Raw genomic sequence first — 12,413 nt, 5'->3', positions numbered from 1 at the left:
ATGTGGGCAAGAATTTCGCGGGCTCCAGTGGGTGCCGGCTGGTCTGGAGAGAAGTGTCTCCAACTGAGCTCAGTGCTGGAGAGCATCCTGAGCTAGACAGGGTGTTCTGTGATTGCAGGAAGACGGACGGACGGATGGATGGATGGATGGATGGATGGATGAGTGAATGGATGTGTGGATGGATGGATGGATGGGGGATGGATGGATGGATGGATGCATGGATAGGGGGATGGATAGGGGATGGATGGATGGTACATGGTGGATGGATGGCCACCCAGGGATAGGGAAATGCATTTCCCCCTAGCCAGCCACTGGCGGGAGCTGCTTGTGTACCTGCTGACCTACAGGGCAGGCAATGGCCCCGGGCTGCATGGACAGCATCTCCGGGGGCCTCTGAGACTGGATGCAGATCCAGCCAAAGTGAAAGTCTGTTCAAGGACTACCACCCAACTGCCCCCACATGGCCAAGCCCCAGCATCCTCCCCCTGATGTGTTGGGAGGCCCTCCACTGACCGACTCCTTCCAAGGGTCCAGCTTCGTATGTTATAAAACTAATACGGTGTTGCTTTCTTATCTGATTCAACACACACAAGATTAACGCATAAAGTGTGTGTGTGTGTGTGTGTGTTTCTGAGTGTGTGTGTGTGTCTGGCTCAGACCAGTTTCCTCCACCACCCACCCTACAGACACATTCAGTCATCGCGGAGACCACAAACACTATGAATCAGTTCCCACTTGGAGTACCCATCAGCTTTGAGGGCAGGGGTGAGCCTGCTCTCGGAAGTGATCGCACCATCCTGGGTGATTTGGAATCATTGCCTCGCCCATCCCAACACCCTGGGCGGCCTCCCCTCCAGCACAGAGGAGCTGACCAAGTGCTGTCCCCCGAACGCTCTGGCTTTCCACATCCACACCCGAATCTCAACATACAGAAGACATGTGCAGAGAAGACAGACACAGAATGACAACAAGGTCCCCAAGTCACAAGGATGCAACCGACCAGCACATTCCAACGCGTCCGCAGGAGCTGCCTACACAGAGCAATGCAACCACGGGTGAAACGTTTGCTGTCCTTCGTCACTCTCCAGTGGCGACCAGAAATCCCCAAAGGAAACGCACAGGAGGGAGAGACATCCCCCAGCCCCGAGTCACCTCCACCTCCCGCATCCCCGATCCCATGCCCGGGTCTGCAGCTCAGCCACAAACACCAACTCGGACCAAGGCAGAGAGCCGTTGGGCTACGAGAAGTACCTTTGTCATTCGACGTCTCCTCTTTTAGTCTCCGCACAACGTCTTGGGCTTTGCTGTCATTGTTTCCGGCTAAAAGGAAAAGAGAAGATATAAGCAGTGGGAAGGCTGTTCAGGTGCAACCGAGCACGAGATAATATTGTTTTGAGACGCAAAACTCAGCCCTGGGGTGGGCTCTTTATGGCTTCTCTTCTTGCCCTGGTGCCGAATGGGCTTGTGGATCCCTTCCCGCCAAGTCAACCTACCAACTGAGGAAGCCTCTCCTTCACCCTGGATGGACAAGGTGCACGCGTTTGTTTGACATCTTCCTTAATGGTGATTACAGGGGCGTGGGGTGCCTGGTGGTTCAACGCACGCCGTCAGGGGTTGGGGGCAAGCCAAGAATCACGTAGGCATAGAAATGTTGACGGGAAGGACAGAGCAGAAATCAGAAATACAACTTTCGAAGAAACTTTTTTTTTTTTTGCCGGGGTGGTCAAGGGGGTGGGCGGGGAGAGCCAGGGAGAGGAGGGGAGAGAGAGAGAGAGAGAGAGAGAGAGAGAGAGAGAGAGAGAGAAAATCCCAAGCAGGCTCCGTGGTCAGTGCAGAGCCCAACTTGGCGGTCCAACTCATGAACTGCGAGATGACCTAGAGCCGAAATCAAGAGTCAGATGCTCAAACGACTGAGCCACCCCAGCGGCCGTCCACTCATTGGTGGTGTGATCTGTAAAACTGATCACGGGATGTGCCCGCTACGTACGTGGGATTTCCCATTTCCTTATTGGTGACCCCGTGAAAACTCGGCAGGTGTGGTTTTCCCGAACGTGAGTGTAGAAGGGCTGCGGCATGTATTTTGTGTGTGAGGGGTGTCATGGCTGAAATACGGACGACACGGGGCCACGGCCAGCTCATCCGTGGGCCATACCACTCTTAATCTCAGGGTTGTGAGTTCAAGTCCCTGGGAGAGCCTACTTAAAAAATAATTGAGGGGCACCTGGGTGGCTCAGTCGGTTGAGCATGCAACTTCGGCTCAGGTCATGATCTCACAGCTGGTGGGTTCGAGCCCCACAATGGGCTCTGTGCTGACAGCTCGGAGACTGAAGCCTGCTTCGGATTCTGTGTCTCCCTCTCTCTCTGCCTCTCCCCTGCTCACACTCTGTCTCTCTCTCTCTCTCTCTCAAAAATAAATGTAAAGAAACAAATTTTTTTTAAAAAGACTGTAGAACAAAATAAATAAAATAAAAAATAACAAAATGAAGTAAAATAAAATTAAATGAAGTTAAATTAAATTAAATTAAAATTAAATAGGGACGCCTGGGTGGCTCAGTCGGTTAAGCAGCTGACTTCGGCTGGGGTCATGATCTCACGGTTCGTGGGTTCGAGCCCCACGTCAGGCTCTGTGCTTGCAGCTCGGAGCCTGGAGCCTGCTTCGGATTCTGTGTCTCCCTCTCTCTCTGCCTCTCCCCTGCTCACCCTCTGTCTCTCTCTCTCTCTCAAAAATAAATAAATGTTAAGAAAACTAAAAACAAATTAAAAATGAAAAACAAAACAATTTTTTTAATTACAGACTATGAAATTTGGGATTAAAATAGTGAATAAGGTTTCTTCACTGTCTTCCTAAGTAAATGTGCACTGACAGTTGCAGGCTGGGGTACTACTATTTTCCGAATGTCCCTAAGCACAGAGTCCTGCTATTAAGGGGTGCCTGGCGGGGCTGCTGTTGTGGGGGAGACGCTCGGGAGACCCTGCCTGCCCACACACCAGTGCTCACAAGCAACTGGACTGGAGACAGATTTTCAGCTCCTTGGAGGGATGAGCTAACCCAGAAAGTCCCTGCAGGGGTGAGTCATGGGAGCGCTTCCACAGAAGGGGATTAGACCTGGCATCTGAGGACCACAGGTGTGGGCGTGAAGCTTCTAGAGCCTTGAGCACGGCCAGGTGGCCCGGGTCCAGCATGTCCCAAGGGAGGGGGCTGGCTCCTACCACCTTCTCACCCGGGTCCCGCCCCTGCCGGCTGGGTGTGCTCTGGGCTAGAACCATCTTGAAAATCGCAATGAGAATAGATTACCAAGCCATCATTTTCAGAGGCATTTCTGCGTGCTGTTTGCACACATGCGTGCAGGAGCTCACTTGTGAAATCCCATGCAATTTTTAAATATTAAATAGCCACCTGCTGCTGGGCCCAAGCGTCTGGCATTTGCCATCTTGGCATCAAGGGGTGGTCCAGTGGAAGCTCGCAGGAAGTGGGATAGAACCTCTACGTTCCCGAAAAAGACAGAAAGGGCCAGAGAAAGGAGGGCCGTCGACCAGCAGGGGGAACTGGTCATGACTGGTCGTGCCTCGCTTTCTCAGGCACGTTTTTGGTAAAGGTCTTTCCTACGTTTACTGAGCACACATTGCAAAACAGATAGAATTCGACCAGGATGCTACTGGGCACAGACACAGTGGGTCTGCCGTCTACAAGTCTTTCCTCTGGAGGGCTAAGTTTTCCACGTGCCACGCGTCCCACAGACGTCCTACCCATAACGTCGACAAGGCACTGAGTCACTTCTCTCTCTTTGGACGGCATCCTATCCACTGGATTTCGAGAGTCTACAAGACGCAATGTAACTTCCATCTGTTTGTGTGGGGTTTTTGTAAGATGCTGAGCCTAAACCAAGGTCAGCAGACTATGAGCCTAGGGCCAAATCTGAAGGTCCCCTTGTTGTAAAAAGGAAAAAAAAAAAAAAAAAAAACAGCTATGTCTGTAGCTTTAAATACTGGCAGTGACCACTTTGTTGCTATGAAGGCGGAACTGATCGGGAGAAACACACCTACGGAAATATTTGTTATCTGGCCCATCACAGAAAGAATATTTACTGGCCCTTGGTCTCCGCCTTAGATGGCTGGTCATGAAGACTTAGGAACAAACATCTTCCGCCAAAATAGTGTTCTGAAACAATAATAACTAAGATATTGTGAGCAGGGGAGAAACTAATTAATGGATGTACAGCAATATTAACGTGCTTGACTTAAACCCAAGTTCTGTTTTCAGTTTTTTAGTAAGTAATTGATTATTCTCTAAACATGAGCAGACGCAGGATTAGCAAATTTGAAATTTCTGAATATACACGTCTTCTTTTTTACTTAATACGACATTTGTGTTAAAGTGTCCGATGACGGTATTTCATTAAGTGGCCTTGTATCCAACTGTCACACAAAATGACAAATTGCCACTCTCGGAATGCAGGCAATTACGCCCTGAAAGACTCGGGAAGCAGGGAAGATTCCACACTCGATCGGACTGACGGAGAGGGTCACACTGTGACCCATGGTGAAGGTGTAAACGCAGACATCAGAAGCTCTGTGGAAAAGAGCACAGGTGGAGCTTACTCTGCTTTGCTCAAGAAAATGAGAACTTTGCTGCCAGCAGGGATGTTCCTGGTGCTCAGCAAACATCACCTAAATGAGGAGGTGGTAACAATCAGGGTTCCAGTCCTTGCATGCATGGGTGCCACATGCTTGCTCACATGCTGTCACTGCATTGTGTCTGTATGACATACTGCTCACTCAACTAGAGTTCAGCATGACCTACACCAATGTGACCTCCCCATAAAGTAACCCAACTCCACCTCATCAGGACCCAACCCAAGGAAGGTCATCATGACATAACCCAAGGAGACCTCATCATCACCCAACCCAACTAGACCTCATCATGACGTAACCCATACAGACTTCATCATGATATAAGTCAACTAGACCTCATCATCACCTAACCAACTAGACCTCATCATGACATAACCCATCTAGACTTCATCATGATATAAGTCAACTAAGCCTCATCATGATATAAGTCAACTAGACCTCATCATCACCTAACCAACTAGACCTCATCATGACATAACCCATCTAGACTTCATCATGATATAAGTCAACTAAACCTCATCATGATATAAGTCAACTAGACCTCATCATCACCTAACCAAGTAGACCTCATCATGACATAACCCATCTAGACTTCATCATGATATAAGTCAACTAAACCTCAACATGATATAACCCAAGCAGACCTCAGCATGATATAAGTCAACTAGACCTCATCATCACTTAACCCAACTAGACTTCATCATGACCCAACCCAACTAGACCTCATGATCTCCTAATCAACTAGATGTCATCATGACCTAAACCACCACACTGCAACAAACAGCACAGGAATGGAATGATTTTTGTTCGCATTGCAACATTGCCCAGTTTCATAAGTAATTAAGAAGATGAAACAGACAAGTGCACTGGAGAAGTCACAAGGGCAGAGATAACGAGGGCTGGATGACAGCCTCTGTCTTTTCTCAGACCAGACGTTCCCTCCCTGTCCTGCTCCACCAGCTTCCTTCTGCCACTAGCCTAAATTCAGCAGTCCCTCAGAGGGCACCTATTTCTCCTTGTGTTCAAGAGCTGATGTCACTTTGATCAAGTCATTCCACATAGTGGCAGAAATCCCAGATACAGCAGGAGTCTCCTAGAGGACCCAGTCTGTCTGCTCACATGCCCTGTCCCCTGATGTGCTCAGGTCCCAGGGAGACATAAACACATCACAGAGGTGCTAAAACTGAAGAAGACGTCTAGAAATGCACACTCAGACAGGCCCTCTCTCCTGTAAGACCCCCACATCTGCAAACAACCCCTCTTCATCTGCGAGGGAAGATGCAGACATTGGTAAAGACAGCCCGTGCAAGGACTTGTCAAAAACTGTTCAAACATTTCCCCATCTATGCAGACAACGGGCACTTGGACGCATCCCTGAAGGAAAAACAACACTCTGACGAGGAAAGAAAACGGTGAGGTAGACCAGGAAGTAATCCACCCGCCCGAAAGCCTGAGAAATATGTTCCGTTCAACAGACCCGATTGTGCATGACAGGGAGATGCCTACGTGGGTCCGTGAGGAAGGAATCACTGTAAGAAACCATAGGTTTTCAAAAAGTGAAATGTGGGAAAGGCCATGTGACACACACACACACAATTTTAAACTGCGGAGTCATGTTTTGCAAAAGCGTAAGAAAAGATTCACATGTAGGAGTATGAGTCTGTTTGGTTACGGGACCGAAGGAATCCCTGAGTATACCCACGTGGGTCAAAGAAAACAGAAGGCCACGCTGGCTGGACCTCGGGTTCCCCATGTGGGTCAAGAGCCCCCCACCCCAGACATCCTCCATGGAACTCAGGACTGTGAGTTTCAACATCAACAATCACCCATATCATGGTGGCCAACCCCTAAGAATGTGGACAAGACACAGAAGTCTGGGCAGGGTCTATGACCTGGCCACCGCCAGAAACCAGATACACTTTCAGAACAGGGTTCACGTGTTGAAGCTGGCTCAAAATAAAGCTTCAGATCCTCACAGGGGCCAATCGTAGGTGTCGCTGAACCCTCCAGGAGCTCACTTAATGCATGCCATTACGTGATGAGTTTGTGTTCTTACATATCTTTATATCTGTACCTCAGTATCCTTTGGTTTATAATATTAATGGATTTTCGTGGATTAATGGATTTTCGTAATGGATTCATATTTTTCATATTAATGCATTTAAGCAGAACTGGATGCCAACAGTGTCCAAGGACTGGGAAAGGGGAAACGTGACTGTGTCCTGAGCTCAGAAGAGCCAGGAAGGAACAAAACACATTCATGTGGAAATACCCAGCCTCGACTAGACCTTCTGATCCAAAACCACCCTTCGACAGATGGTAGCGGGCAAAACATACAGGAAAAAATGGGAGAAAGGAAGAAAGAAATCACTAATGGCTCAGTAAACGACCATGCGTAGTGTTATTTGGAAAGTCTCAAGTGGAAAGCAACCCTTAACAGCTAAAACGAGACGTGTAATACGATTTATATATAAACAGACACCATAAAAGGGAGTAATTAAATGCAGATGATGTCAGTATGGGACGTAGTTAGTGGGACACCTGGGTCAGCAGTTAAACATCTGACTCTTGATTGTGGCTCAGGTCATGATCTCGCGGTTGTGACCTCGAGCCCCATGTCAGGGTCCGTGCCTGCTTAAGATTCTCTCTCTCTCTCTGTCTCTCCCTCTGCCCGTCCCCTGCTGGCATAGGCACTCTCTTTCTCTCTCAAAAAAAAAAAAAAAAAAGAGAACATAATTAGCATTGAGTGCTTGTTTTTTTTTTTTTTTTTTCCCCCAAAGCTGATGTGCACATAGCGTTTTTGCCAGCTGATTACAAATTCTACCCCCAGTTCCCTGGAACAATTAAACAAAAGCAAAATGGGTCCTTGGAACTCTCTCTTTTTCCAGGCAAGGAAAATCCCTTCATTTTCAAAGAGGAGTTAGAAGCCGGGATAAGGAACAGAGAGAGTTTGGAATAGGAGAAGGGAAAATACAGTGTCTATAGGATCTGGCAGCAGAGGAAGCCAGCGTTGTGAACACAGGCTGAGAGTCTGGTACGGACTACGTTGTGTCTTCCCCAGGCTCATACGCTGAAGCCCTGAGCCCTAGGTCCTCAGAATGTGGTTGTGTTTGGGGGTGGGCCTTTAAAGAGGGGATTAAGGTAACATGAGGTCACTAAGGTGGGTCCTAATGCAGTAGGACTGGGGATGCAAAGAGGACACGCGTAGGTGTTTTGCGCAAAGGACCGTCGCACCCACGAGCAAATGACTGTCTGCATGCAGACACGCGTGAGCTTCTGGCTCCCTGACATTAGCCAAAAATGCAATCGTCACCTATGATCACGTGCATGCCGAGCCTCGCCAGCTGCCTCGCCGTGGCATAGCCGATGCCATCCGTGCCTCCGGTCACTATGGCCACACGGTCGGGTTGTGGGGGAAAAACTGCAGGGGAAACAGAACCAGAGACAAAAACATCAACGTGAGGCTGACAGGCAGAGCGCACGTGCATCAGAACCCCGCCACGGGAGAACGTGGACAGGCCAGGAGAGGCGTGGTGCGGTGCGTGTGGTTTGGTTCCTCGTGGGTTCCCCGCAGGCTCGGAACCGTGGCGGGGGGGGGGGGGGGGGGAGCAGTCATGAGCGATTACAGCCTGGGGAGAGACACCTGTAACGTCTCCCTTGACCCCAGGGAGGCTGTGGCAGGAACCGACTGGAATAGCAGCACAGCGACAGGCAGGAAGGTCCTGAGCAGACGCGGGTGTCGTGTTCACAACCGCGGACGGGAGTCCAGGGCAAACGTTCCCAGGCAACACCAGGCAGGGAGTATTTGGGTCGGAAGTGTAGGCTTTACTGTTGCCCAAGGACGGAGAAGGGCAGCAGATTGGGGGGTGACTGCTTGCCAGTGAAAAAGAAGTTTCCTGATCACACTGCCCAAGAGGAGGGGGCACGCCACGCCGCGGGGCCCCACGGGGAAGCAGCAGGTGGGTCAGGACGCGGACAGACTAGGAAACGTGGACTCGAGCCTTTATCGTGCAAAGAAATGGGTGAGGTAATCAGGCTAAGCTGGTTTCGCTTGGGCTAGTGTGGGTGATTTCAGCGCTCTCCAGGTGGTAGGGGCTGTCCTAGTTGTGGGTCCCTGGCCCTGCACTGACTGGGGGGATAATGTGGATGGTGGCCCAGAGTGGGGTCTTGGAGGCAGTGGGGTGAGGGCTGTGGACGGGTTGGTTTGCATTTGAAAAGCGTGCTCCTCCTCCAGGAACTGGCCAGCGAGGAGAGCTTCAGCGTACGAAAAAGGTGACCAAGATGAACGTTTTAATAAATGGTGTTGGGTCACCTAAATAGACATTGGGGCAAAAAAAGAGAAGTTAGACCCAAACCCATATGGTTTTCCCATACCACATCAAACAACCAAGAAGAAGAAGTCACACAATGAAGATATTACAAAAAAAAGCATAAATACATTTATCTTTAATCTCAGAGTACAAAAAGCCATCCCTAATTATAAGTCAAACGTGGGAAAAATTAAGTAAACAAATTTCACTGGTGGAAAAAAAAAAGACACCAAAAGCAAAGTTGGAAAAAAAAATGATAAACTGGAAAAAAAAAAATTGCAATCCTATCACATGCAAAGAGGTATTTTCTTGTTTGTAAGAGTTGTTAAAAATCAAGGAAAAAAACAGTCCATAACGAAAAAGGGGCAAAGATCACCGTGTATATGAAAACATACGGCATGGTCTTTATAACGGCCTTTGGGTTTGTACCGAATAAGAAAAATACTTGTGAAAAGCCCCTGAGGTACCATCCGAGTAGCAAAAGTGCATCCACTTGGATGGCACACGTGCCTGGCATTGTGGGTAGGAATTTGAAAGGGGACGGTCCCGATGTGGGTGGGGGCACTGACCAATACATTGTGCAACACGAAAGGCATTCATCGTGTGGTCCCGCAAAATCACTTCTAAAAAATCTCCCTTGGAGATACAGCACACGCTTCCAAGGTGAAGCCAAGGATCGTCACCGCAGCCTGCGTCCCCGTGCGTAGGGATGTACAGCCTGCCCCACGTCCACACCTTGGGGTCTCCCCGCCCACCTTCGGTCTGTGCGATCACACAGGGAACCAACAGTCAGCAGCCCTGCAAGCGTGGCCCAAGTGCAGGTGAAGAATTGCACCTGCTGGGCAAGGACCAGCTTTGATCCCCGTGTTAGGAGATCCTTCCAGGAATCCACTTTCCTTCCACGGGCACGTGCCGCCACGGTCGGGCATTCTCGTCCCTAAAATGGAGAACTAAGCCTACAAAGGAAAGCCTGAGCAGGCCAACTGGATATCTTCCCCGCCCTACGGACGTTGAAACATTTGAAAACACAGTCTCCACCAGGAAGAGTGTGTCTGGCTGGGGCAACTTCTCTAAAGGACCTCACTCCGTGCGACTCCTTCAGGCTACACAGCAGGCTCCACTCAACAACCGGGAGCCCTCCCCTCAGGGGGGTTTAGGTCCCAGCAGGATGCACGCTCTTTTTAACCGGGCTGTTCTCATGGGCTACGGATGGGAGGACAGCAGGATCGCAGAGAGGTTCTGCAGGGAAAATGCGTGAGCGACGGTCCAGTCCCACGTTCCTTTTACAGGTGACAGAGGTGAGGACCCAAGGTCCAAGAGAGGAGGGGAGCCTGGTGTCCCAACGCGGGGACACGCACACCCTTGTATTTACCCGGACAGGACGTCTCGCAGCGCTCAGGGTCACCAGCAAAAGGCAGACGGCAAGGTCTTTGTAAGCAGTCCTAACCTTTCATCCCAAAGCGAGATTGACGGGCAGTGCTTAACGCTTAAATCATAACAGACGAGGCCCCCAGACCCTCCCCATTTACACACACTTCCTGCCCAGAAATGGCTACGCCATGCTGCTTACGGAGAAAAAACCAGAAAGCAGGATATATATCCGTATATAATATATACACACATGAAATGTGTATGGTAAGTCGGGGCCCCCCAGGTGGCTCAGTCGGTTAAGCATCCAACTTCGGCTCAGGTCATGATCTCACGGTTCATGAGTTCAACCCCTGCATCAGGCTCTGTGCTGACAGCTTGGAGCCTGGAGCCTGATTCTGTGTTTCCACCTCTCTCTGCCCCTCCCCTGCTCTCACTCTGTCTGTCTCTCCTTCAGGAATAACCATGAAGAAACATTATTTAAGCTAAAATACAAAGGGAATATTTTTTTTAAGTGGAAAAAAAAATAAAAACAAAAACAGAGCTCCCAAGGGTCACGGCCAATATGAAACAGTCTAGTAGGCATGTGAGTGGAATCGGAGGAAGAGAGAGAAGTATTTTAAGAAATGAAGAATGATTCCGAACCTGTTTGGGATTCTCTGTGTCCCTCTCTCTCTGCCCCTCCCCCACTGGCTCTCAAAATAAATAAACTTAAAAAAAAAAAAAAAGAAAGAAAGAAACGGTGACTGAGAATTTCGCACGGGAGAGAGGTCGTAAGAATACCGACCTTGACTTAATTTCCTTCCTCGTGGCTTTGCGTGTTTCTGGAATGGACGTGAACATGAATTCCTTTTGTTCTGAAATCAATCATTTCCTGAGCGAGCACAGCATTAACCTTAACGTAGCTTAATCACACGCGTCCTGCCCACGCCCGTCTCCTGGTGGGAAGGATCCCTGTGCAATATGGACGCCATTCCCATTCCAGACTTTGTCTCAAACATATGGCCCCGGCGGTGGTCTTTGGGTTGACGATCCCATCAGAACAGTGATGACCAGCCCGACAGGGAAACACTAACGAGACAAATGCCCTGGTTCATAAAGACTCAAGGAGATGGGTTTACAGGGAAAACTCACCCCTGCTGTGTTGGGAGACAAGTTTCCAGGCTTCCACGGAAATACACGAACGAATCTTCACTTAACACCGGCTGTGATTTTTGAGATACCAGAATCCCCAAAAGCGTGATAGGAGGTACCAGGTGCCTCAAGGTCGTGAGTGTTGTTTCCGGATATAAAGTTACGATGCAAAACTTAATTTTGCAAGGCATCTTTTTTTTTTTTTTTTTAAGTTTATTTACTTATTTCACGAGAGCGTGAGCCAGGGAGGGGCACAGAGGGGGAGACAGAGAGAATCCCAAGCAGGCTGTCGGTGCAGAGCCTGACGTGGGGCTCGAACTCACGAGCCGGGAGATTGTGACCTGAGCGGAAGTCGGAAGCTGAACCCACTGAGCCACCCTGGTGCCCTTACGCTGCAAGACATGTTTAAAAGTCTCCTTCTGTTACTACCTCTGCCCTTAGTGCGTAGTATGTGCTCTTTGGAAAAATAACACCTTCTATTTTCCTAACTTCAAAGTTAAAGACACAGATCCTGAGCTGTAAAGCTTCCCAGGATTAAGCCAAATGAACACAAACGATCTGAAACGATAAAAACTTCAGGCTCCATGTTCAAGGTGTGGAAATATAATTTATGGAAGTTGCTTATATGATGCATGTTAATAACGGGTGTGGAGGGGGTGGGGGGAGTAAATCAAATCCTCAACCTCAGTTCCAGAGATAGATCTGAACCACCTGGGAAGATTAAAAATCATCTGCATCTATGCCGATCGTAAGACCCCCCCCCCCCCCACGGAGCTCCAAGAGCAATTTCCGCCTTGAGCTTCCTGGCAGCCAAAGAGAAAAGGGCAGACATGCCAGAGACGGCTCTCCCACCACCTTTTCAATGGACGGGTGTTAAATCAGCACCACACGTCAAAGGCTTCCTCGCGTCTTCCATCGGGGGCATCTTTTGAAGACACAGAAGGAGTGATGGGAACAGTCTTCAAACAG

General features: G+C 49.3%; 1 protein-coding gene across 1 annotated transcript in view; it reads right to left on the bottom strand.

The window, feature by feature from the left end:
• The window catches only part of LOC145714071 (polyprenol dehydrogenase-like), a 135,294-nt gene that overhangs the window by 100,800 nt on the left and 22,081 nt on the right, over positions 1–12,413 (bottom strand). The window contains exons 2-3 of the mRNA XM_081793143.1: positions 7,946–8,053; positions 1,252–1,320 (exon numbers count right to left, since the gene is read on the bottom strand). Of these exons, the coding sequence (XP_081649269.1) occupies positions 1,252–1,320; positions 7,946–8,053 (177 nt within the window). The remainder of the gene's footprint in view (positions 1–1,251; positions 1,321–7,945; positions 8,054–12,413) is intronic.

The sequence above is a fragment of the Panthera onca genome, chromosome X, assembly GCF_046562875.1.
Source record: "Panthera onca isolate mPanOnc1 chromosome X, mPanOnc1 haplotype 2, whole genome shotgun sequence".
In the NCBI taxonomy this organism is placed as follows: Eukaryota; Metazoa; Chordata; class Mammalia; order Carnivora; family Felidae; genus Panthera; species Panthera onca.
Note: the sequence above shows the minus strand (reverse complement) of the source record. Positions and strands in the feature narration are given on the sequence as shown.